The sequence below is a fragment of the Rhincodon typus genome, chromosome 31 (genome assembly GCF_021869965.1).
Source record: "Rhincodon typus isolate 14 chromosome 31, sRhiTyp1.1, whole genome shotgun sequence".
Taxonomy (NCBI): domain Eukaryota; kingdom Metazoa; phylum Chordata; class Chondrichthyes; order Orectolobiformes; family Rhincodontidae; genus Rhincodon; species Rhincodon typus.
The window spans coordinates 7,002,242-7,029,010 of NC_063362.1; the positions used below are offsets into that span (position 1 = coordinate 7,002,242).

Genomic DNA, 26,769 nt, shown 5'->3' on the forward strand with positions numbered 1-26,769 from the left:
AATGCAGGGTTATAGGGATGGGGGATATGTCTGGGTAGGATGCTCTTCTGAGGGTTGGCATGGACTTGCTGGGCCAAATGGTCTGTTTCCACACTGTAGGCATTCTAAAGATATCTAAGGATTCTAGGGTGGTTAAGAAGGCATTAAAGACACTTGCCTTCACTGCTCAGACTGTTCAGTAAAGGAGTTGGGATATCATGTTTTTACAGGACGTTGATGAGGCCACTTTTGGAGTACTGTGTCCGGTTCTGGTTGCCCTGCTATAGGAGGTTTCAGTTATAAGGAGAGGCTGGATAGGCTGGGACTTTTCCACTACAGCGGAGGAGGTGGAGGGGTGAATGTATAGAGGTTTATAAAATCATGTAAGGCTTTTCCCCTCGGGTGGGGGAGCTCAAAACTATGGCTTATATTTTTAAGGTGAGGAAAGAACGATTTGAAAGGAACCTGAGGGGCAGCCTTTCCCACACATAGGCTGGTTTGTATGTGGAATGAACTGCCAAAGGAAATAGTAGATGTAGATATAGTTATAACATTTAAAAGACATTTGGACAGGTACATGTAAAGGAAAGGTTTAAAGGGACATGGCCAAACACAGACAAATGGGATTAGTTTAGTTTGGAAAACTTGGTCGACACAGACCAGTTGAACCGAAGGGTCTGTTTCCGTATGATTTTATGACTCTAGTCAAGTTTCCACTCTTCCTTACAATGGAATCAGGTTTTCAGATCAGGAAAACAGTTTCATTCGAGCAAAAGGACAGGTTAGTTTTGTGAAGTCTCAAAGTTGTGAGAATTTGTGGACATGTTTCCAAGCTGTTTCAACTGAAGATAGGTTTAGGCCATCAAACTTGGAAAGCAGTCTTAAAAATGTTTCAAGGGATAACAAGGTGTAGAGCTGGATGAACACAGCAGGCCAAGCAGCATCATAGGAGCAGGAAGGCTGACGTTTCGGGCCTAGACCCTTCATCAGAGATGCTGCTTGGCCTGCTGTGTTCATCCAGCTCTACACCTTGTTATCTCAGATTTTCCAGCATCTGCAGTTCCTACTACCCCTTTAAAACTGTTTCAGCAGTCCAGGAAGAAAAACTGCAAACAGTCAGTTAAATAGAAATTAGAGAGTTGAGATAGGAGTGATATTTCTTTAGGATTAAATATCTGGAAAATATATCACCAGGAAAGTAGTTGAAACTATGTTTTTGCTATTTACGTTAAGATTGTTTCTTACATATATTCATTTACAGGGCCGTTTTTCTCCTTGAGTGAGATAAACTGATGTTCTTCTGTTAAAGAATGTCAGTCTTTTGTTCAATGACGAACCACCACTGCAGCCATCTGCAAAAGTTAAACTAATGATCTAACAAGCCAAGTTTCACTTTGGAATTGAACTTACTCAGTATGACAATTAGCTGGGATCATAACCCCTGTACATCCAATCTGTCTCTCACATATTTTTAAATCTACCTGCTCAGAAACATTATGACACACCTGAGGCAGACTGAACTTGAACCCAGACCTGAGAGTTTGAACTATAGGGAGAGACTGAGGGGTGACCTTATAGAGGCTTATAAAATCATGAGGGGCATGGATATGGTGAATAGCCACAGTCTTTTTCCCAGGATAGGGGAGTCTGAAACTAGAGGGCATAGGTTTAAGGCGAGGGGGGAAAAGATTTAAAAGGGACGTAAGGTGCAATTTCTTCACACAGAGGGTGGCACACGTATACAATAAGCTGCTCGAGGAAGTGGTGAAGGTCAGTACAATTACAACAGTTAAAAGGCATCTGGATGGGTACATGAATAGGAAGTGTTCAAGAGGGACATGGGCCAAATGCACGCAAATGGGACTAGATTAATTTGAAATATCTAGTCGGCATGGATGAGTTAATAAATGAATTTAAATAACAGAAACTGCAATGGCATGAGATACAATCTGGCTGTGATAAACTGGGGAAATGCTTCTTAAAAGGAATGACAGTGGACAGGCAACAGCAAAGATTTAAAGAGTGCATGAGGACTGCAACAATTCTTCATTCTCCTCTGGCATGTAAATAAAACGGGAAACGTGGCTAACCAAAGCTAACAAGGGAGATTAGATCCAATGAAAGAACATAAAAGTTGGCCCAAAAATAAATTTCTGAGGATGAAGCAATTTAAATTTTAATAAACGAGGACAAAAAAATTTAAGAAGGGGAAAAACAGACTAGGAGAGTGGGGAATAGACACACTGATTGTAAAAGCTTCTATAGGGATGTGAAAAGAAAAAAAATAGTTCAGATAAATGTAGGTCCTTCATACCCAAAAATAGGGCAAGTTATAATGGGGGAGCAGAGAGATGGCAGACCAGTTAAATACATATTTTAGTTCTGTCTTCAAAAACGTTGGAGAACACAGGCGAGCGGGAGGAACTGACGGAAATGAGTATTAGTTAGTAGGGAAATGGCGTTGAAGAACTTTATGGGATTAAAGGGTGATAACTTATGCACAGTTTTGATCCCCTTATTTGAAGAAAGATGTAATGGCATTGGAGGCAGTTCAGAGGAGGTTCACTAGATTGATCCCAGAGATGAGTGGTTTGTCGTATGAAGAAAGATTGAACAGTTTAGGCCTGTACACTCTCGAATTTAGAAGAATGAGGGGAGATCAAATTGAGGTATTCAAGATGATAAAACGTATGGATAAAATAGATGGAGAGTGGAAGCTTCCTCTTGTGGGGCATTCTAGGGCAGGGGTCACAGTCTTAGGATAAGGGGTAGCAAATTTAAAACAGAGTTGAAGAGAAACTACTTCTCCTGAAGGGTTGTGAATCTGTCAAATTCGTGACCCCAAAGTGCAGTGGATGCTGGGACAGTGAGCGAATTTAAGGAGTTAGATTTTTAACTGGTAATGGGCTGAAGGGTTATGGAGAGAAAGCAGGAAAATGGGGGTGAGCAGCAAATCAGCCATGATTGAATGGTGAAGTAAACTTCGATGGGCCAAATGGCCTAATTCTGTCTCCATATCTTATGAAGAAACGAACGTATAAATCCCAAGGGTCCAATGATCCACATCCCAGAGTATTAAGGAGGTGACCCTAGAGATAGGGTTGCATTGGTGGTCATCTTTCAAGATTCTACAGGCTCTGGAACAGTTCTTATCGATTGGAGGGTAACTAATGTAAGGAGGTAGAGCAAAAACAGGGAATTAGAGACCGGTTAACCTGATCGGTCGTGGAGAAGTGCAAAAGTCCATTATAAAAGATTTAACAGCAGAGCATCTGGAAAACAGATTGGACAGAGTCGGCGTGGATTTACAAAAGGGAAGTCATGCTTGAAATGGGTGTGGTTTACTTGGACTTTCAAAAGGCTTTCATTAAGGTCCCCACATAAACTTGTAAAATTAAAGCGCATGGTATTGGGGTAGTATGCTAACATGAATGGAGAACTGGGTGGCAGCCAGTGACGAGAGGTACTGCTGAGATCAGTGTTTGGTTCCCAGCTGTTCACAACATTCATGTTAATGATTTAGATGAGGGAACTAAATATAATCTCCAAATTTGCAGATGATATAAAGCTGGGAGGGAGGATGAACTGTGATCCAGAGATGCTTCGGACAAGTTGAATAAGCCAGCAATTGCATGGTAGATAAAGTACAATGTCAATAAGTGTTAGGTTATCTACTTTGGCAACAAAAACAGGGAGGCAGACTATCGGAATGGCAATAGATCAGGGTGGGGAGGTGCAATGAGACTTGGGTGTCCTTGTACACCAGTCACTGAAAATAAGCATGCAAGTGCAGCAGACAATGAAGGCAGCAAATGATATGCTGGACTTCACAGAAAGAGGACTCGAGTACAGGAGAAGCAAAATTGTACAAGGCCTTTTTTAAGGCCACATCTGCAGGACTATGTGCAGTTTTGGTCCCTTTATGCAAGGACGGAGGTTCTGGTAACAAAGGGAATAAACAAAGGTTTACTGAACTAATTTCTGGGATGGCATAACAGACTTGAGGAGATACTGGCTCGGTTAGGAATATATTCACCAGAATTTGGAAGAACGAGGGGGGAAATCGCACAGAAACCTATAAAATTCTAACAGGACTAGACGGGGTAAATGCAGGGAATCCAGAAACAGGATTCACAGTTTAAGAATATAGGAAGGGCATTTATGACCGAGATGACGAGAAATGTCTTAACCCAGAGAGACTGGAGTCTGAGAAATTCTCTACCACAGGAAGCAGATAAGATCAAAACTTTGAATGATATAGTTCTTCGTGCTAAAGGGATCAAAGGAGAGTATGGAGAGAAGGCAGGTACAGGGCACTGAGTTGGATGATCATCCATAATCAAACTGATTAGCATAGCAGGCTTGAAGGGCCGAATGGCTTGCTCCTGCTCTATTTTCTATGTTTCCAGATCGTGTCAGCTGTCTTCTCTACTCTAATGAAAAAGACAGAGGTGCTCTACTTTCTCTGCTAACTAAAAACATATGCCCTGGTACCATCCTTGTGCAGAGGCTGTTGATGAGATTTGCAGTCTCGATATCCTTCCTAACGTAGGGCACACAAACTGAATATTACAATTTCAGTGCTGTCTAACCAATGATTACACAGGCAGAACATTATTCTATTTTATAAACACCAAATCTCAATTTTAAATAAATGTATCATCCCTCTCAAAGATTTATCTTTCTGAATCTAACTATCTTTATGTTGTTATATACAATAAAGGTTTAGTACTTGTTTACAGTGTAAAGTTCAACTGCGTGCTTAATTTAGGAATTTATGCAATTTGTAAAATGACAGTTATGAAAAGACCTCCAATACAACAGCCTTGCATAACTGGATGCCATCAGAAAGTGCAACACAATCACATTTAGAAAGCTGCTAGTCGAAGTTGATTAAAACAATGAAATCTGAAAATGATATTTGACAGTTCCTTGTATGCTTCTCTGAAGCTGTAACATTATAGCCAGGTTCTGATTACATGCTGTAAACTGCTAGAGTTGTTTCAACAATTATGTGAAATAAGAGATGGCATTGCAGCTTTAAAAAGAATCAAAGCCATCTGTTACCTATATATGTGCTGTATTCCTTGTGCATCTTCTTTCATTCAAGCATGCATGTTCTGTTCCTGCCAGAGTGTTTTTATCATTTAGGAACTACTGTGAATTATAGTTGCATGAACTTCAACGCTCTCTTTAATATCACAGATATTTATTGTTGAAGTTTAACACAAAGTGTCAATCTGTAATTGTTAGCAGCAACAGAATATGGCATTTCCAACAGAACTAGAGAAGATTAAAATGGCTTGTGTAGGTTGTGAAAGAAGGACTTAAAACTGCTAAATGATCCAGAAATGCAGAATGGTTTCCCTTCCCTTCTATTTGCATTATGAGCTGGCAGAGGTTAGGGCAATATCCAATAAATAAAAGTATCCTTACACATTGAGGCTTTTACGCTTGTCAATCTGCTGTACAAGGATTCCTGTTATGTATCTAAATAGTTTTCCAGATTTCCTGTCTTATATTCATATATTTAAACAAGGCTTCCTCCCTTGAATATCTACTTGAAAATATACAATGGTTAGAATCAAGATTCAGATAAGTATTTTCAATATTTCCTGGGTTAAACTAAATCCTATCCTTAAACAAACACACCAGTTAATGTAAGCACTGCAAGGGTGCAAATGATACTTCTCCAATTACATTTTCCATATGGTTTTTCCCCCAATGTCTGGTGCCATATTTCCTCTACTTTTTGGATGCACCTAGCTTATTTTGTCTATCACTACTGATCTTTTCTTTCCTGTTGATCTTTGCCCTTCAATGCTTCTTTCTGCTCCTTGATCTCTGCACCTAAAGGGCTCACACTAAGCTTTATTCTTAATGTCATGGTCTTGAATCATCTGTCACCCATTCTTCTTTCTCTGGCAAATTTCAATGTGAACTACATCAATGTGGCATCAAGGGAGTCAGATGAGGGCCACTGAAAATACTGCAATTTCACTCATCTGACTCACCAATTCCTTACAGTCCTTTTAAAGACTTTGGTAGAGAAATTGAGATTCAAACAGCTTATGTTACCAACTAAGCTAATTGTCACTGCAAGGTGCTCAGCAGTTTTTCCAAATTTGACATCTTATTTTAATCTACAAGAACCATAACCCATAACGTAAAGCCCCATGTCATGATTTTCATAATGCTAATATATCACACAGATTACCAAATCAGCAGATCCTAACAAAGAAAAGGGACAGCCAAAACATTGAAAGATATCGTTTATCTTTCAATCTTTTGCAAATATAATCAATGTTAGCAATCTTTTCACAAGATCACTTTTTGTTCTATTGTCAGTTACAATGTCAGCATCATGGCAAAACAGCAGCAAGGCGAAATATCAGAAGCATGTACTCCTGCACAGCAATGAACATTCTCAGCCCTCTCAAGGTGACGTTTATTTGATGTCAACCCAATGATCACTGTTAAGAGACGTTTTGTATATCAAATCCAGAATTTCATTTTAAATTTCCCAACAGATTCAAAATTTGTCACGAACATCATGAGTCCAATGATATCCACTACAGAATTTCTTTGCCAGTGCGCTGGTTTCAGGAAACATCGTTTAGAATAAATCTTTTTTTGAAAAGATGATCAACAGCTAACAAAGCTATTAAAATATAAATATGGATTACGTGCCTTAAGCAGTTCATGATAAATAATTCTCGGCTATACTAGCTACCATGTATTATCCTTGTACAATAGTTTAGCAAAGGGACAAATTTGCATCTCTAATATGTATGTTACTTCCACGCATTATGATGGTAACTTGAACAAACTAACCAGAGCAACTGTTACAAATGAAAGCAATAGGAAGTGCATCCTTGTATTTTAATTCTCCACAGTTCTCATTTGTATATGATATAAATAACATATGTTGCAATATCCTTTCAAACATCATTTGCAGTTTCTGAAATACTTCATTTTAAAATAATACATTAATTTAGATACTGTTCGTGTACTACGTAATTAACTCTATTTACATTCTTAGTGCCCACAGGCTTAAATATGTCAACCATTCCACAAGTAAAATTGCTTTTTGAAATGCTGCACCATATGAGACGCATTGCAAATGATATTCTTGTTTCACAACGAGGCTTTATTTTTAAACCATAAAGGAGTTATTTTTGTATAAACAGCCAGACCCTAATGTTATTACATAAAAAGGAAGTTGAGTTCAATTGCCCAAGGGTCAGTCATCATTCCAATGTACACACATCTGGGTGATTGGAATGGCCTGCTATTTTCTGCCCATGTAAGCTTTTATTTTGCTTTTTATGCTTCATGGTTTTTATGGATGATTAAAATGAGAAAATTAGTAATCACATGGACATTTCACTGGTTTTATGGTGCAGCAGCAATTTAAACTAGATAAATATTTCAATGATGAATTAACTCAGAAGCCTCAAAGTGCAAAAATGAATCTTAAGAGATCTGACTCTTAAAGTGTTTCTTAATATCACATTCTGTTACATGTTAAGAATACAATTATTTTAAAAGGTTAGCACTGTAGGTTGCACATTTACATTAATTTCACTTCAGTGAGAAAGAAAGGCAAACTATTCATCTAACCACAGATTGCCAGAAACACGGAGGTGACTCAACCACTAAGAAAATAGAAAGATGAGCCCTTGCACAAACAGCAAAAACTTGATATATCACACTGAACATAGAAAATAACCCAACGGAAAAGAAATTATTGCTGAGCCAAACGGTAAGTTACAAGGAGGAGGAATAAAAAGCCTGACCAAAGTAATCAGTTATATTAAAAGGTCCTAAAGGAGAAGATGGGAAAGAGTAGGGAATTTCAAGGTATGAATCCAAGGCCACTGGAGGCATGGTCGCAATTTGTGGACAAAAAGTCAGAATCAGCAAAGCTTAAAGGGTGCAATGTAGCACTGGAGGTGGTTACATGACAGAAATAAGCAAAGGTATGAACTGTTTTGAATGCAAGGAAGAGAAATCTAAACTGTAGGTAATGGAAGCCAACATATATTAGCAAAGATCACAGGACTCAGAACATTAACTTTGTTTTTCCCTGTAAGGAATCTGCGAGACCTGCTGTTTTCCTCCGGCACACTGTGTTTCAGATTTCCATCATTGCAATTCTGTGCATTTTATACATTAGCAAGATTAGAGGGTGATTGTTGAGCAGGATATGCTATGAGCAGCCATAATTTTAGGTATGTTTCCTTCTTTTAAAGAGGGGTTGGGGGCGGGGGGGTGGTGCAAAAAGAAAGATAAAAGTTGAATTGGAGGAGACAAAGACACGTGAGAATTTTCAGTGGCAGATAGTCTGAAACAGAGCTGAAGCACACAATTAAGGGGTGAAATTAGGCGGTGGTGTGATGGAGAGGATGTGGGGCTAGAAACTTGGATCAGAGTCAAATAATGTGCATTTGATGCAAGGAATCCACCTACCAACAGTTTAGGTCTTTGCAGACATTAACAGGATAAAACTGTGACTCATCCAAGATTAGATGTCAGATAGACGGTTGGGAGGTACTGATGGGGTTTTTTTTCAGCATACCTGTTGAAGTTGATTCAATGTATATGGATGATGTCACCAAAGGACATTGCCAACAATAAAAGAGGAGAAAGCCAAATGTAGATCCTGGAAGACTTGAGATAAACATGCTGGTGTGGGAAGAAAAGCTATTGCTGGATATAATTTCTCTTTGATTAAGTAACAGATTGGCATCAAGAAAGAGGATGGAAATGGCACTGGAAGAGGATAGTTGAAGCAAACCATATCAAAGGCTGCAGAAAGGACAATGGAGATACAAGATATAACACTTGGAATGAAGATAGCAATTCAGCTCTTTGTTCTGCCATCTCTGAACTCTTCAATATCCCCTAACCTCTTGGTCTTTCCAATGGCAGAACTGCTTGCACAGGTAAATTTGAAATCCCTTTATGAATCTCATCTTTCCACTAGTTTTCTTTCCTCCATGACCATCCTTAAAACTTAATTCTTCCAATTACTTTTCCCAAAATCCCTGTCTCTGTACCAATTTCTGCCTTGTTAGATTCATGTGACACAACCAGGGAGTATTCCAATAACAAAGTGAGTATATAGTAATTGTGTACTCGCTATATAAATTTGAGGAGATGTGAACTAGCATAGCAAGCAACCATAAACGACTCTAGCGAAAAGAAGATAAAAGAACAATGAGACATCATCACGCAGGAACTGACAGACATGGGACTCCGATGTTAACTTCTTCTAATGGACAGAATCCTGAAAATTGATCTAGTACTATTCGTTTCAGTGAATTAATAAACAGTATTCTAGAAAACATAACTTTAGCAACAAGAGAAAGATTACTTGTAACAACAGATTTAAAAATTAAACTTTTTAAATACATATTTAATGGCATGTATGGAACCCCATCACCACATGTGACAGTCTCTAATCCAGCCAGTGTAAGAGTGTACCCACCCCCTCCCCACTTTTCGGTCCCAAGGATGGCCAGGGTACTGCTACAGATTAACTGACTAAACTGGACAGTCCATCTGCAATGGCACAGTTCCTGCGACCTATCAAACCAGAATTACTCGACCAGTTAAGGGATCCATTTACAGTGTTATCTGGAACAGACTGAGCAGAATCCCAAACCCAATAGCAGTTCTATACTTCCAAATTCTATGAGCCAGGCTAGCTAATCAGTTATAAATGAGCATCCTGGGGTACTACATGTGATCTTACTGGTTCAGGTAGTAGATTACGAAGTCTTCCATGGGCATTAGACGACTGACGAGCACAGATTTCAGCCTAAACATAAAAAGAACATCTTGATGTAAAAGTTTGTATATCAAAGTGAAATGCTGCAGATGTTGGAAATCTGAAATAAAAACATAAAATGGTGGAAATACTCAGCAGGTTAGGTAGTATCTGAGGAAAAAGGAACAAAGTTAATATTACAGATTGAACATCTTTCAATTCTTTTCAAAACAGTTGTAATCAATGGCTATTAACAGTAAAAAGTTAGTGCGTTTCTCGCCTCACAACTGTTGCCTAGCCAGTTAAGCATTTCCCATATTTTCTGCATTTGCCAACCAGAGTCAGTTGGTAGCTGAGTAGCTCAGGCTCTCGTAGGAGTCAGAAAGTCATTTCAGGACTTCAGTGCAAGAAGTAAAACTGACACTCCAGTACAATATTGAGGGAGTGCTGCACTGTAAAAGTGCCATATTTGGAGGAGACATTAAACTGAGGCCCTTCTACCCCCAGATGGGCAGAAAAGATACCACAGCAATTTATTTTGAAAAAAAGTGGGAGTCATTGTCAGTGTTCTGGCCAATATTCAACCAATATCACAAAATCAGATTATGATCAGGCCTTGCTTATATTGTTGTTTATGTTTTCCATTTATGTGGAAAAATTAGCTAGTGTTTCCTACAACAGTGATCACAATCCAAAAATGCTTTATTGACTGTAAAGCATTTTGGGATCCCATGTGTACACAGCAGGCACAATTTAAATGCCAGCACGTTTCTTTTCCATATGACATTTATTTTGCTGATAGAGAAAGATCTTCAAGAACATAATTTGTTTGTGGCCATTTAAATACAAACCACAGTCAAAAATTTAGCTTCAACAATAAAATAATCCTTAGCTTCTTTTTAAAAAGTAATATTAGAAAGAAGCTTCTACAAATGTCCAAATGATAATCTGCCCCTGTATTATGTCATTATAAATACTTACTTCGATTAATTTGTTCAGATTTCTATGCAAGCTATCACCCAGGTCAAATTAGAATTTGTATCTTAAAGATATATGAAGCACATAGCTTCTCTGACAATCATTTTTTAGTACATGTATATTAAATTTAAAATGTCTTCCTTTATCAATTATGGTTGTATACGTTTAACTTTATTAAGTGAATCTGTGTTTTGGCTGGAATGTTTAATGATTTTCTTAATGCATTTGTCTCACACATCCAAAAATGGATTGTTTTCTCAACATTCAATTACACAAGTTTAATTATTGGTTTACACAGCACTTTATGCAGCTTTTCATGGCTAGTATTCCCACGCACAGCATTTTATTTGTTTTTGTGCACTTTTCTACAAGGTTTTCATTTATCTCCCAAAAAAAAAGTCTATTAACAGAGGTAGTTCAAAATATAAACATTAGCCATTGTTTAGCTTGTGAGCTTATTACACTTGATGACAGTGAGCAAAACATTTATTTCAAATGTAGTAAACACCATGTGTGTACTGATGGGCTAAAGATCAGAACATAAAGATAGCACATGGTATTAAAGGAAATGGTATAGACACAGGCTGAAAATTCACTTGTGTACTGTTGTTGCACGGTGGAAAATTTTCTTATGATGTAAAATACACAAAAAGAAAAATCATACTTGTCAAATGCTTGATGTGTGTGCAGCAAAGAAAATAATTTTCTATAACACACAACAGATAGTGTTGAAAAGCATATTAACAGATAAGCAAATGAGCAAGATGGAAGCATGTACACAAGGAGTATTACTGGTCGTAATTATAAATCACAGATTCACCTATTTCTTTGTTTAGGATCTTTGAACTTAAATAACTAAATAATAAACTCAACAGGTTGAGATTTTGCCAAACTTTGAGGCAATGGAAGAATCTGAAATGAAATTAATGGAATTTCTTGAGATTTGAATGAAGGCTTAACATGGGAAATTCATGGGAAAGGCCAGTGTAGCTGAATGGAGCAAAAGGACATCCTAGAGAGAAGACCAGGTCCTTTACAAAGTATATTTTTCTGTTATTGTCACATGTGTAAATATTGCACAAAGTCACTTCAAATTTAGCAAACCAAACTAAAATAGACAGACATTGGAACACAATGTAAATACTCTTACTTCCCGCGAATTTTTTTGCACAAAGTCACTTCAAATTTAGCAAACCAAACTAAAATAGACAGACATTGGAACACAATGTAAATACTCTTATTTCCCACGAATTTTTATATAGCAATAGCATTCATATAATAATAAAACTATGAGAGTCTAAGCAACGCAAACTAACAAATACGTTATGTGTGGCTTGTGATGTCTTCCTCTCAAATAATTGTACCACAGGCTTATGTACAGTAATTATAATTTAAGCATCTGGTGAGTTCATTCTCTCCAGTTGTGGGAAGCACACAAGATAAGGACTCTTCAAGGACTCTTATGATGTAGTATTATTGTCCCTACCTCTGAGCCATGAGGCCCAGGTCCAAGTTCCACCTGCTCTAGAGGTATGTAATAACATTTCTAAACAAGTCGTTTTGGAAATATCTACAAGATAATGACAGTTCATTCTTGGAGTTACATTACCAACATTAGAGATACATATTTCATGAACCAGTAAACAGTAGTAAGTGAATGCAATGCTGAAATTACATTTTCTCTGCAGGTTTTCTTTCATGTTTAAAAAGTTAAACAGGATATATGCACCTTCCAAAGTGTTTTCCTGTACTAAACAAGCTGAGTGATGTCAATAACACTTCAGTCTTTAGTTCATGCTCATTTAGCTGACGTCAGTAAAGTTATCAATAAAATTACAAATTACCCTAGCATTGCTAGGCTGCAATTGGGGAACATGGGAGACAATACAATCAGCACAGATTTCATTGTACAGTAACTCGGCATTATTGAATGTACCCATGTGGACAGGATTGAACTCAGCTGTGAAAGGCTATGAATTAGCCTCAGAGATAGTAAGAACTAGCCTTACAGAGTCCATGTTAAGAATGGGAACTCGCACAACGTACTAAAAGAGCAGCTGGTGCCTGTTGAAGTGAGACCACTTTTGAACAAAATTGAAGACTGAAGGGAAAACAATTAAATGAAACCAATGTATGTTGTTTAAAAGAGTATAACCATTACAAATCATTTTTATCTTGGAATATCTCTTACGGAATTACATTGCTGGCTTTACACAAAAATAAAAAGGAATGGGCACTATCTGATAGGGTTCAAACTGCTTGTTCGTCCAGTTATTTACTTTTACTTGTTGCAATTCTAAAGGCAACTGCTTTTCCAGGTACTGTACATCAAATGGATTACAATACACTCTCACAAAGTATATGAATTGCAACAAGCAGAGCTTGCATTAAATGAACAATTGTGCTCAATTTAAGCAGGAAACTTGTTCCTTTCACTAAGTGACAACTATATTTTCCAAAACTATATGAGCACATTTTAACTTGTGTTTCTTGGAGATAGCAAGAACTGCCAATGCTAGAGTCACTGACAACACAGGTCAAGCAGCAACAGAGGAGCAGGAAAGTTGACGTTTCAGGTCAGGTCCCTTCTTCAGAAATGCGGAGGCCGGGTAAGGGAGCTGCGAAACAAATAGAGAGAGGAGGTGTGGGGCTGGGGAAGGTAGGTGGGATGGTGATAGGTGAATGCAGGTAGGGAGTGGTCAGTGGGATGGGAGAATGGATAGGTAGGAGAGAAGACAGACAGGTTGTGTCAGGTCGAGGAGGTGGGAGGGAGGATGAATCGGGCTGGGGAAAGGTAGGTGGGGTGGTGATAGGTTGAGTGCAGGTAGGGGATAGTGAGGATTGGTCAGTAGGAAAGGTAGGGCGCATAGGTGGGGAAGATGATGGACAGGTTGTGTCAGGTCAAGGAGGTGAAGATGAGAGGTAGAGTTGGACGTGGGATGAGACCAGGAGGTCAGGAGATTTTAAAAGTGGTGAATTCCATATTTAGGCCAACTTGGGCTATAGGCTCCTGAGGCGGAATTGAGGTGTTACTCCTCCAGTTTGTCTGTGGTGTCATTGTGAGACTGGAGGTGGCCCAGGATGGACACGTCATCCAGGGAGTGGGAGGGGGAGTTAAAACGGTTAGCGACCAGAAGGTGTTGTCATTTGTCGCATACAGAGCGCAGATGCTCCACAGAATGGACTCAGGGTCTACGCTTGGTCTCACCGATGTAGAGGAGGCCAAATCAGGAGCAACGGATACAGTAGACCAGATTGGAAGACGTACAGTTCTTCCTGTCGGGTATGAAAGGTTTGCTTTGGGCCTTGGATGGAGGTGAGGGGGTAGGTGTAGGGGCAAGTGTAGCACTTCTTGCGGTTGCAGGGAAAGGTATCAGGTGTTGTGGGGTTAGTGGGGAATGTGGAGTGGATGAGGGAGTCACAGAGTGAGCAGTCCCTATGAAAGGCAGATGGGGTGGGGAGGAAATATCTCTTTGATCATGGGGTTGGATTGTAGGTGGTGGAGAATGACACACTGGATACGGAGGTTGGTGGGGTGGTATGTGAGGACCAGGGGGATTCTGTCTTTATTTTTGTTGGGGGGGGGGGGGGGGGGGGGGGGGGGGGGGGGCGTTGGGCGTTGGGGTTGAGGGCTGAAGTGTGGGAAATGCAAGAAATGCGGTTGAAGGCATTTTTGATCACAGGAGGGGGGAGTTGCAGTCCTTGAAATAGGAGGACATCTGGGAAGTCTGGCAGTGGAACACTTCATCGAAGCAGCAGATGTGGCAGAGGAAATGGGAGTAAGGGATCGCATTCTTGCAAGAAGGAGGGAGAGGTGTGGTAGTGCAGGTAGCTATGGGAGTCGGTGCGTTTGAAATAGATGTTGGTGTTGAGGCAGTTACCAGAGATGGAGACGGAGAGCTCGAGGAAGGGGAGGACGATATTGGAGATGGTCCAGGTGAATTTGAGGTTGGAATGAAAGGTGTTAGTAAAGTTAATGAACTGTTCAAGCTCCTCATGGGAGCATGAGACAGCGCCAATACAGTCATTTACATAGCTGAGGAAGAGGTAGGGGATGGTGCCAGTATAACAGCAGAAAAGTGTCCTACGAAGAGACAGGTATAGCTTGGATCTATGCAGGTGCCCTTGGCCAACCCCTTAGTCTATAGGAAATGGGAGGAGTTGAAGAAGAAATTGTTCAGGGTAAGAACAAGTTCTGTTAGGCAGATGATAGTGTCAGTAGAGGGGGACTGGTTGGGCTTGCGGGAGAGGAAGAAGCGGAGGGCTTTTAGGCCATCTGCGTGGGGGATACAACTGTACAGGGATTGGATATCCATAGTGAGGATGAGGTGTTGGGGGTCAGGGAATTGGAAGTCTTGGGAGGAGGTGGAGGGCATGGGTGGTCGCTGCCCTTGATATGAATTATTGTCATGGAAGAAATGCTTCATGAACTGTTGGGGATGCCAGGCCTCTACAAATTGACTGGTGGACTGATTAGAGTCTGAAAATCATGTCAGTAACTTTTGTATCACATTAATCCTACGGGCACATATATTTAACAAAAAAGTACACCTTTAGCACAGCCAATAGATGTTGCAATACATTTTTCATGGAATGAATGCAAACATAAAAATCAAAGAAATCATGAAATCTGAAGTTAAAATTTAAATTCTATACGCCCAACCCTTTGACATTGTCCTACCATTTGGAAAATATTGTCTCCAAAAGGCAGTGGGATAGAGATACCAGCAATTATTCAGTAGCTCATCCAAATACTCAGTCTTTTTACGTGCGACTCAGATAGCAACAGTAATACAATACCCAACTGTGCCTACACACAATGTCCACATCGTCCAGTAGAGATCACTGCATAATTTTCAGTTTGGAGTGCAATCAGTGAAAGCATAGAAGTTGATCACATTCAAATTGGGCAGTTGAGACAAAGAAATCATATCCTCAAATGAAAATCTAAAAGTACAAAGTAATAGCAGAAACTTCTCTGATGACTCAGCAAATGTATCTGGTGAGTAATTAAGCTAGAGAACAGGGTGCAATTCCTATTTTTGCTGAGCTTTCTAATTTCAACTAGAGAAGCAACACATACTAAAATTGGTCTCCTCATTCTTGGGTGGGAACAGGGAAGTCAATCAGGGTTCCTGATTACTATCCTGGTGATCTTTATTAAAAGTAAATACCTAAGAATGCCATACAAGCCAAGGGTGTAACTTTTCCACTCTTAGATTTGGTAACATTAGACGACATTGCACAAATATCCTCAATCCGCAGAATGAGGGAAGAAATAGAAAAGAGACACAAAAAATTCTTAGGCTGTCATGATGCTTGGATTTGTGTAGGATTGTTTGAAACACTTTCAACTTTAACATATGCTGTGTCTTAACATCAAGATGCAAAAGATGATTTTGCTTTAAACCATAACGCAAGTTTCTTTCATTTTCCTTTTAGACAGCATTTACACCATTAGCAGAATCTCCAAATTTGTTAAGCCTAGGCAGAGGGAAGTAATTTCAACAAAGGTTGCCCTCAGCAGCACATAAGCAAAGTGCAAGTTCACACATGTTGTACCACCTGTACATGCTCGACATGCAAAGACCCAATATCACTAACATGAAGTAAATGAAAGGAACTTGCTTGCAAGCTGGCGTCATTTCCACAATTTACAAGGTACCAATTTCCTTATCTTAAGTGTACCATCAGGTGGAGGTGTTGAGCAAAGGCAAGTCACTTGTCTCCTCAATGAAAAATAGAATGCAAGATACATTTTGCTGCGTCACATCAACCTGTTCAAGAGCACCTTTGCCAGAGATCTAGAAACATGCCATGCTATTGCATCAATACAAAGAAGGTGGCTTGTATGAGGGCAGACTTAAAACCATAAAAGGACAAGAAACATGAGAAGAAATGCATATTAATACGCGAAGATGACAGTTGCTATTAGCAAAGATTAAAAATTTACCATGAAGGATGATTGCATAAATCATCCCCAAAGCAGTCACAATGTCATTAGAAGCTACAGAGATAGAAATTACAAGGGTGGAATTTTCAAAATTGCACCCTAAATATAAACCTGTTCGAGCAGAAAGCTTACAAGAATAGATCATGCTAAATTATGTTAAAATGGGAATAATCATGAAGTCAAGTCAACCCACACTGCTTTTGTTCATCACCCATTCAGTTCCAAGCACCATTCCAAAAAAAAAAGACATCAGCAGCTGCCTTAGTAAGAAAATATGACAGCTGTAGGTGGAGGTACAGAAATATAATAATCTGGCAAAGCGCATCTAAATGCCAAACTGCTAAGTAGATGTTCACACACAGGTCTACAATAAACTGTCTTTAAATGAGTCACTTTTTGAAGTTGAACAGTTTGTGAAGAATTTTTCCACCAAGTCCAACATCACGTTAAATATTTTAAACTTTTGAGACGATTAATCTGGATAACCATTTGCAATATTTCAAGCAGAATGCATTATAATTTTAACCTGAGTATATGAATTCACGTTGCTTCCATGGAGAACTAAATTATTCTTGAATAAACTATACTCTCGGGATTAAGGAACTCATTCTCAACAACTGAGTGCTGAACATGTGTGACAGATCAACAGTAATTTTCTTATTCATTTGTGGAATGTGAGCAACACTAGCTGGACCAGCATTTATTGCCTGTGACTAATTGCCCTTGAGAAGGTGGCAGTGAGCTGCCTTCTTGAACCATTGCAGTCCTTTTGATGTAGGGAGACCCATAATGCCCTGAGGGAGGGAGTTCCAGGATTTCAACTCAGTGACCTTGAAGGAAAGACGACGCATTTCCAAGTCAGGATGGTAAATGGCTTGGAGGGGAACTTGCTCACATGTGACTGCTGCCCTTGTTCTTCTGGATGGATTTAGAAAGTGCTGGTGAATTTCTGCAGTGCATCTTGAAGGTGCCCACTGGTGTTATGGAGTGTTAGTAGTGAAGGGAGTGAATGTTTGTGTATGTGGTGTAAGTCAAGTGAGCTGCTTTGCCCTGAATGGCATTAAGCTCCTTGCATGTTGTTGAGATGCAAATCTTCCAGGCAAGTATGGAACATTCCCTGGACTTGTGCCTTGTAGATGGCAAACAGGCTTCGTGGGATCAGGAGCAGCATTCTCTCTAAATTTCTTTCCAACTGCATCGGCCTTCGAGGTCTGCACGTGGCAGCAACCTCTACAATTGGACATCAATGCTGCAATTAGCATGCAACTGCCGATTGTTGTGCGTGAAACCTTGGAGCATTTGCACACAATTTAGGCAAACATTGATCAGGTGGTGGGTAACTTGTTGCAAGACTCCTAGAATCTGACCTGCTCTTGTTGCATACAGCTAGTCCAGTTCAGTTTCTGGTCATTGGTAACTCCCAGGATGTTTGTAGTGGGATGTAGTGATAGTAATGCCATTGAAAATCAAGGGCCAATGGTTAGATTCACTCTTAATTGAGACAGCCATTCTCTGACACTTGTGTGGCTTTAATGTTACTTGTAAACAAATAATTGATTTCACAATCACAATATAGCAACCTCATTCAATGGTTCAGATAATGATCTGTGCAGATGGTTTTTCATGTTTTATATTTACTTTTCCAACTGTTGCTTGCAAATGGCTAGGAATTAGTATGCTCTGTTTAACTAAGCCAGTCCAAACAATCTGTGATTTTGACATTAAATTCTACCAACTGATAATTAACTGTTGACCACAAAGTATGACAGTTAAATAAGATAGTAACAAAGTAAGTCAAAATATTTTTAATTAAAACAAACAGCAAATAATGTTGGAGGTTAATGATATCAAAGAATTCTTAATGTTCTACAGTATTAACACGTTTAATGTGTCAGCTTGACCCTCTACCGAACTAAGACACACTTGTATAACCACATATTTATTTTCACCTAGAAATTAAAAATATTGATGGCCGAATTCTATACAAATGATATTGATATCCATGTTTGGTTTGAGCCCATACAGCATCCATATGGATTGACTGATCTTTCAAGATAAGTGTATAGATTATCCAGTTTCATCAGTCTATTGTGAGGACACAGATGGGTCTACCTTGGCAAGGCTCGAACTGCTACAGATTGCTCTGTTTCATACTGAGCCCCAGCAACCGTGATTTGGATGTTCTCAATGGCGATATTAGCATGTCATCAGTTCACACAATTCCTACCAAATCAATACCAAGGCTGTCCTGGATAGCATCTTCTAAATTTCCATCTTTTCCTGGTGAATGTGTGAAGGGGTCCTGGGGGAGATGGGGCAGCTGATGGGCTTGAATCCCTGAAAACTAAGGTTGATATAAAAGCTGAATGAAAAAATTACAAACTTTTAAGCCAAATATAAGCACAAGATTGACTTTTGCAAAGTGTATATATGACAATTTGGCTTAAGAAAAATAAAAACACCCCCATGGATACAGAACAAATATAAATTGGGTCCCTATTCCACAGCTCTGATTGCACTCCTCTGCTAAATTACGAGCAAGCTCCAGGTTACTGATTTTTGGGATAAATCGAAGGGTGGGGAGAATTGTATACGGGGGTCACAATTTCCATCAGCTTTCTCTTCTTGTTACATTCTTCCTAATAAAGAACTTTTTCAAAGACATTGATGCCAGCAGCAATAATATTATGAGTACATTCTCGCCTCTACCACAGCTGATATTTAAATGCCAACTTCCCCTTCTGACTGCCAACTTCAATGTATGCTCCCAAAGCTGATTTAATTTTGGAGTCAGCAGGAGGAAGGAGGTTTAAAAATCAGCAATTGCCGCCAGGGCTGGAGTCAGGAGGGACAGCTGTCATTTAAATATCATAGCCTGGCAGGAATGCTACAAAAATAGGAAGCAACGAAGAAAAATCGTATTTAGAGTTTTAGTCGTAATGAAGGGAAATATTGCCTGGATAAAAGCTTTGTGATGTTGACTCGTTCTGTAAGGGTCATGAAATTTGTCCAGAATTTTTCAGGTAGGCTATGATAGGATTTCTTTATTACATCAGTGTATTTGGTACAACCAAATTAATACTCAAATTTTGAAGTGCACTGATACAATAGTACAAAATAACTGAACCATGAAGTCCAATGGAAACAATGCAAGGCCTCCCAATTAGAGTATTCATATATGTAAGGAAAGATCTTTACTGAACTAGGCGCAGGGAATGTTGACTTCTATAATCATTTGTGCCTATAAAATAAATGCAACTTTTTAAATAATATTCCATGGTATTTGGGCATCACTGGCTGGGCCGGCATTTACTGACCACTCAAGAAGGTGGTAGTGAGCGGACGTTTTGAACCACTGCAGTCCATTTGCTCTAAGGGAGCATAAGTGCTGGAATGGAGAGAGTTCCAGGATTTTGGCCGAGCAACACAGAAGGATCGGTGACATATTTCTAAGTCAGGATGGTGCATGGCTTTGTGATGAATTTGCAGGTAATGGCATTCCCATGTATCTGCTGCTCTTGTCCTTCTAGGTGGAAGTGTTCCTGGGTTTGGAAGATGATACTTTGCTGAATTTCTGCATTGCATTTTGTATATAGTATTTTGGTTGTATATAGTACACACCGCTGCTACTGAAAGCATCTGAATATCAAGCGCAATAAAATCTCACAGGCTGCAATAATATCTTGCTTTCTTTGACAGTAAAGGACAAGATATGTAGGTAACCCTTCAATAGATTAAAAATTATCTGGCTCCCTTGTCCAGAGGTGCAAACAAAGGCTTATCTCATTTTATCAGAAAGCAGGGTGAAGCTGGCAAAAAATGCAGGACATGTATTGTCAGCAAAACAAAAAAGGGGCAGAAAAGATTACCATTTACATTTCATCTTATCAATATTTTCAAAATTTAAAGTGCTTTACATATTGGGAAAGGCAGGGACTCTACTACTTTGTCAAATAATCAAAGTAACCATTTTGCACACAAGATAATTACGCAATCAATCCAATAAATCATCAACATGCTTTCATAGTGCTTGTTGAGAATGGAATGCTGACCAGAAGAAAAAGAGAACCTATCTCAAAGATCTTCATCTCCAGAATGTTGAACTGCCTCATTGTAGAGTCACAGATCAGAAATTCTTAAACTGTCTTCATTTTAAAAGAAAAAGAATTTTTTAAAAAACCATGTGTTTTGACTGCTGTTTTCAAAATCTACACATGCTGATTTACTTCAACTGACATTCTACAAATGACAGGTTCTTTTTAATATTAGAGCCAAAGGTCAGTTGTTATTTTTGTTAAGCTATAAATTTATCAAGTTCACAATCTAGGTACAGTCTGGGGAAGGATTAAAAAAATTCCATTAAATAAACACACTAACATTTATTTTTGATGATAATAGAAATAGCAGCACAACCAGCAGACATTTGGTCCCTCACTTCAGCGCTGATACTAACTCTCCAACTGGAGCTCTGTCCCAATATTCTTGTCACTTACCACATGCTACTTTAAATTCATGTTTCTCAAATATTTATAGAATTCCTCTTTAACTCATGCTGTATTCTGTGATCAATGATATCCCATATCGTATTAACTTAATGCATAAAAAGCAACTTGTTTACTGTCCATCTCTATTCTTCTTGCAATAATACAAAATTTATTTGAATTGTCACCAATATGCAAAATAGTGAAAGCATATCAATAACAATTTGCCCACACCACTGAATCCAGAAATTAGACCACTTTAACCTTCTTTCCCCTGTAAAGGTGGAATTATTTTCTGTATTTTTGATTGTGGACTGAAAGGAGAAAGAATAGCTTTAAAACCAAAGGACCGTTGTGTTTCTTAAGAACAAGTAATATGACAGTCATTCTCAATCCTGCTTACACAGCCCCTTCTTCATGCAGTAGTGGAAGTGTGATAACAGATTAGCTGGAACCGGGTGCTGTGCATGAATAAAACTTCAACTAGTATCATTTGGTTGAGTGGTCTATGAATGAGTGACCAGTTATTGATGACCAAGGCCTTCTGCCTGCCAACAACAATGCTCTCAGGTAGCTGGGCAGCTTGGGAGTCTGAATATTTGGAAAAAGCCATCTCTGCAGGGGCAGGAACTGCCTTTTTCCCCGCCTCCCACCCCCCGCAGTAAAAACCACCTTTAGCCAAAAGAAAGCCAATTTAACTTTCCCTCAGCAGTTGGTATAAACAACTAGCAAGCCAGAGACTTTATAAGCATGAACCAGCCACCCTATACGGCACAGTATCTCAGTGGTAAGCACTGCTGCTTCACAACGCCAAGGACCCAGGTTCAATTTCACCCTCAGGTAACTGTCTGTGTGGAGTTTGCACGTTCTCCCCATGTTTGCGTGGGTTTCCTCCAGGTACTCCAGTTTCCTCCCACAGTCCAAACTTGTGCAGGTTAGGTGGATTGGCCATGCTAAATTGCCCATAGTGTCCAGGGGAGGTGGAGGTTAGGTGGATCAGCCATTTTATATCCAGGGTTACAGGGATAGAATAGGGGGTGGGTGTGGATGGGATGCTCTTTGGAGGTTTGGTGTGGACTCAGTGGGCCAAATGGGCTGCTTCCATACTGCAGGGATTCTATGATTCCATACATTTTGCAAAAGAAGAGAAACTATCTGGAGGAGAATCTTGGTGAAGCACATCCTGACAAGCCAAAAGGACCATCTCAGTGAACCTTGTGGGCAGGGCACATTGAACTGTCTTCCCAACCTTTCCCTCTGCCCATCACATGCATGCTTTTTATCCTCCCTGCCTGTATGTGTGTGTAGATGGAAGGTTGGGGCTTTAACTGGTAGAGTCGTATATCAATGATTCATACTTATTTATCAGCAGTTGGAATCTATTTACTTGTAATGAATTGTAATAATTACAAAGTACAAAAGCTTGGCCTGTGCTTTGTCAACCTGGGTTGCAAGACCGGTTTATACCTCTGAGATAGAAAAGCTCCACTTAGCCATGGACAAATAAAAAGGCTTACAAAAATGCAAAGAAAAAACCTGTGATTCTACTGAGTGGGAAAGATTTAAAACCAGCAATGGGCCACAAAGCAGCTTATAAGAACTACTAAAAGGAATTAAGAAAGAAACTTGCCAGAGACATCAAAATCAACAAGAAATTTTTTGTCACAAAAGCAAAGTGGGTGACCAGGAGCAATGTTGGCCCGCTAAAGGCTGAAAGTGACTGAAAGAGATATTGTCAATCACTATGGGGAAAAATGGTAGTTACATTGAATAATTACTTTGCCTCAGTGCTTAACTGTAGAAAAGGAGGAGGACACCTTGCCAGAAGTTCCAAGGAATCATTCATCCGGAACAGGGGCCAAATAATGTTAACTTAAATAAAACATTAGTAATGAGGAAATTAATGGAATTAAACAATGACAAATCCCCTGGGAAATTGGTTGAATGGCAGGTGACAGAATGTAGGAATAATGGGTAGGCACTCAAATTGCAGGATGTGACCTGTGGTGTCCCACAAGGATCTGCGTTAGGCCCCCAATTATTGACATTATTTATTAACAATGCTGATAATAGCATAGAAAACCATCTATTCAAATTTTCTGATGACATCAAGTCAGGCATGTGGATGATAACAAAAAGTTACAAAGGGATATTTTTGGACTAAACGAATGGGCGCAACTGTGGCAGATGGAGTTCAATGTAAGAGAGTATGAGGTTATCTGTTTTGGACCAAAAAAGAATAGGTCAGGTTACTTTCGAGATGGTATGAAGTTAAATACAGCGAGATCCAAAGAGAATTTGGGGTTCAGAGGCATTGATCTTTAAAAATCACAAACAGGTGCAAAAAATAATCAAGAAAGCTAATGGAAACATGTAATTCTACTAATTAAAGCCCTAAACTCCTCCCAACCTCCCACCTACACACACACATACAGGCAGAAGAAAAAGCATCGGTGTGATGGGCAGACAGAAAGGTTGGTTCGACAGTTCAACAGTCTCTGTTCACGAGGTTCACCGAGATGGTCCTTCCAGCTTGTCAGGATGTCCCTTCATATCTAGTGGACTGGAGTACAAGGATGCACAAGTTTGCTACTGTTATCTAAAACACTGGTTAGACCCCACTTGGAGTAGTGAGGAGATCTAAGGTTTTGGAGTAGATCTGTAGCTCGGGTTGTGGGTGTTGGTAGAGCGTCATGGTAGAGCGCAAGACAAATGGGGAACTGCAAACGAAAGAACACCGAAAAGCCACACACATAGACCAGGTATTGAACTTCAATAGTAACCATCCCAGCACACACAAACGAAGCTGCGTGCGAACACTATTTAAAAGGGCAACAACACACTGCAGCAACATGGAACTACATCAAGAAGAGGAGGAATACCTCTTCCAAGTGTTCAAGGATAATGGATATCCAAAGAACTGGGTCAGGAGATGCCTACACGCCTACACACACAGCATCAGAAAGATTCTACACGCCCCGACACACTCATCACACTACCCTACATCAGGAACACGTCAGAACTCACCACAAGACTTCTACGACCGCTGGGCATCAGAGTGGCATACAAACCCACAATCAACCCTACGACAAGTGCTCACCCGAATTAAAGACCCACTCCCCGCCATGGACAGGACCAATGTCATCTACAAGATCCCCTGCAGAGACTGCGTGAAACACTACATCGGACAAACGGGAAGGAAACTAACAACAAGAGTACATGAACGCCAACTGGCTACAAAAAGACACGACCAATAGTCACTCATCTCAATCCACATGGACAAGGAGAACCATGACTTCGACTGGGACAACACCAAGATCCTGGGACAGGCTAGGCAGAGACAAGCACGCGAATTCCTGGAAGCATGGCACTCCACGAAGCAGACTATTAATAAGCACATTGAACTCGACCCCATATACATTCCAGTACGGAGGAAACCCGGAAGTGAGGCAATCCATCGCAACGGACCCCAGAGTTTAAAAACCAGGCGGGAAAACACACCGACGCTTCATCAGAGGCTGCAGTGAGGATGTTACCAAGCACAGTAACGAAACGTTTGCGGAACAACAAACCAGCTCGGCGAGCCAACCAACCTCAACAGTAGTGAGGAGACCTGGGCACCACACCTTAGGAAGGATATCTTGATCTTGGAGGCACTACAACGTAGGTCTACAAGAATGACTTCAGGACTTAAGTTGTGAGGAGAAATTATACAAATTAGGCCTGTGTTCTCTAGAATTTAAAGGTTTGTGGATAATATGATGTTTTCAGGATATTAACAGAAAAAGACAGGGTAGCTAACTATAAACTATTTCTACTGGTTGGGAACTCGAACTCAGGGGCAAAGTCTGAGAACTTGGGCCAGACGTTCAGGTGAGATGTTAGGAAGTACTTCTACACACAAAGCACGGTAGATGTCTGGAGCTCTCTTCTACAAACAACAGTGGGGATGCAGGATCAGTTGCCAACTTGAAATCTGAAATAAGTAAATTTTTGTTAAGCAAAGCTATTAAGGGATATGGGCCAAAGGCCACATATCAGCCATGATCTTACTGAATGGTGATACAGGCTCAAGAAGCTGAATAGCCCACTTCTGTTCTTATGTTCCTACGTTCCTATAATGACAGATAGATTGGGGAATTTTGCATTTTTTTAAAAATCTAACAAGGCTCAATTTCCAGCACTCTACCCCAGTGAAGTGCAATACTTCCACTTAAAAAGTCCCAATGTTTCAGCTGATCATATCTATAATTTATTATATTTGATAGCATTCAAGTGAATCTTCACTACATAGGTTCCACAGTTCTAATATTCTTCCTGTAATGCTATATAAAACTGCACTATGTTTCAAACAAGATTAAACTAGTGTCTTATTCAAGTTCAATTTCACTATTTTTTTATTTTTGTACTCATTATCCAGATATTCAAAACCCAGGATCACGTATACCATGCTTTTAGAATAATTGTAACGTTAGTACTCATGAAATTCTATCAGTTACTACAATGCTGTCACAGAAACAGCAAGTTTTGCTTGACCCCAGGAGAACTTGAAGCAGACTCAGAGGAAAGAAACGGTTTCCAAGCAGCTGGTAATCCTTATTACTTTCCTGATTACTTCTTGAGACAACGGGAACTGATGGCTGAAGACACTAAAACAGCTTATGACTTGCAAACTGAAGGCTTTCAAACGTTTCCAAAACAGTTGTTTAAAGAAAAATTCTTAAGATGTGCTACATTAAGCACCACTGGTGCATTACCTGTACTCCCCATGGTATGCACTGACCTTTTCTCAAAAGTACTGATCTTAAAATCCTCATCTTCAACTTGAAATCTCCATGGACTCGGACCATTAGCTCTACATATTCTTCCGACTTTATCTTCTAACACCTCATTGGCCCTAAAACACCTCCAATATCTTTGCACCATCTCTCTATATCAACCTTCAATCATCTCATTCCTACTTTCTGGAATCCTTTAAACTTTGCCATCTTTCACCAGTGTTTAAAAGCATGCTCAAAACCCACATTTTCTGTTAAGATTTTCTAGCTTACTTTCTCCCTGAAACAATTTAGGATATTTTTCGAAGTTAAAGGAACTAAATAAGATTAAATTGTCATTATACATAATGACAAAACAATTCTCCCTTCATTGCAGATGGCTATTTTCCGAAGACAACTGATTAGCGTCACCAACTTCAGTGCATCAAGGCATAGAATAAAGAAGTGAAAAGGTGACGCAGTGATAAAAAAAATGGAGCAATCCTCCCATTTTGGGTCATCTGGTGTAAATAAAGTTGCACCCTGCATTCATCCAAATCCTACTCAACATAGAACTGAACACCATTGCTGTAAACTTAATTTTTCTGAAGCACTGTTGTGCCTAATTTTGGAATACAAATACATTACAATTGCTAGCCATGTAACTTCATAGTACCACACACATTTTTGTTGACAATAGTAACCTCAGTTTGCACCTGACAAAGGGGATGCACTCCAAAAGCTTGTAAGATCCCATATAAACCTGTTGGACTATAACCTGGTGTCGTGTGACTTCTGACTTTGTCCAGCCCAGTCCACATCATGTATATTGGTATTAGCACCCCT

At 39.6% G+C, this 26,769-nt stretch overlaps 1 protein-coding gene across 2 annotated transcripts in view; it reads right to left on the reverse strand.

Annotated features, from left to right (window-relative positions):
* Positions 1-26,769, reverse strand: part of LOC109919782 (arginine-glutamic acid dipeptide repeats protein-like) — a 245,923-nt gene that overhangs the window by 149,000 nt on the left and 70,154 nt on the right. Inside the window, exon 3 of one of the 2 annotated variants that reach the window (XM_048615257.1) lies at positions 9,740-9,805. The exons of the other annotated variant lie outside the window; for it this stretch is intronic. Coding sequence (XP_048471214.1) covers positions 9,740-9,805 — 66 coding nt within the window. The remainder of the gene's footprint in view (positions 1-9,739; positions 9,806-26,769) is intronic. 2 annotated transcript variants of the gene reach the window in all.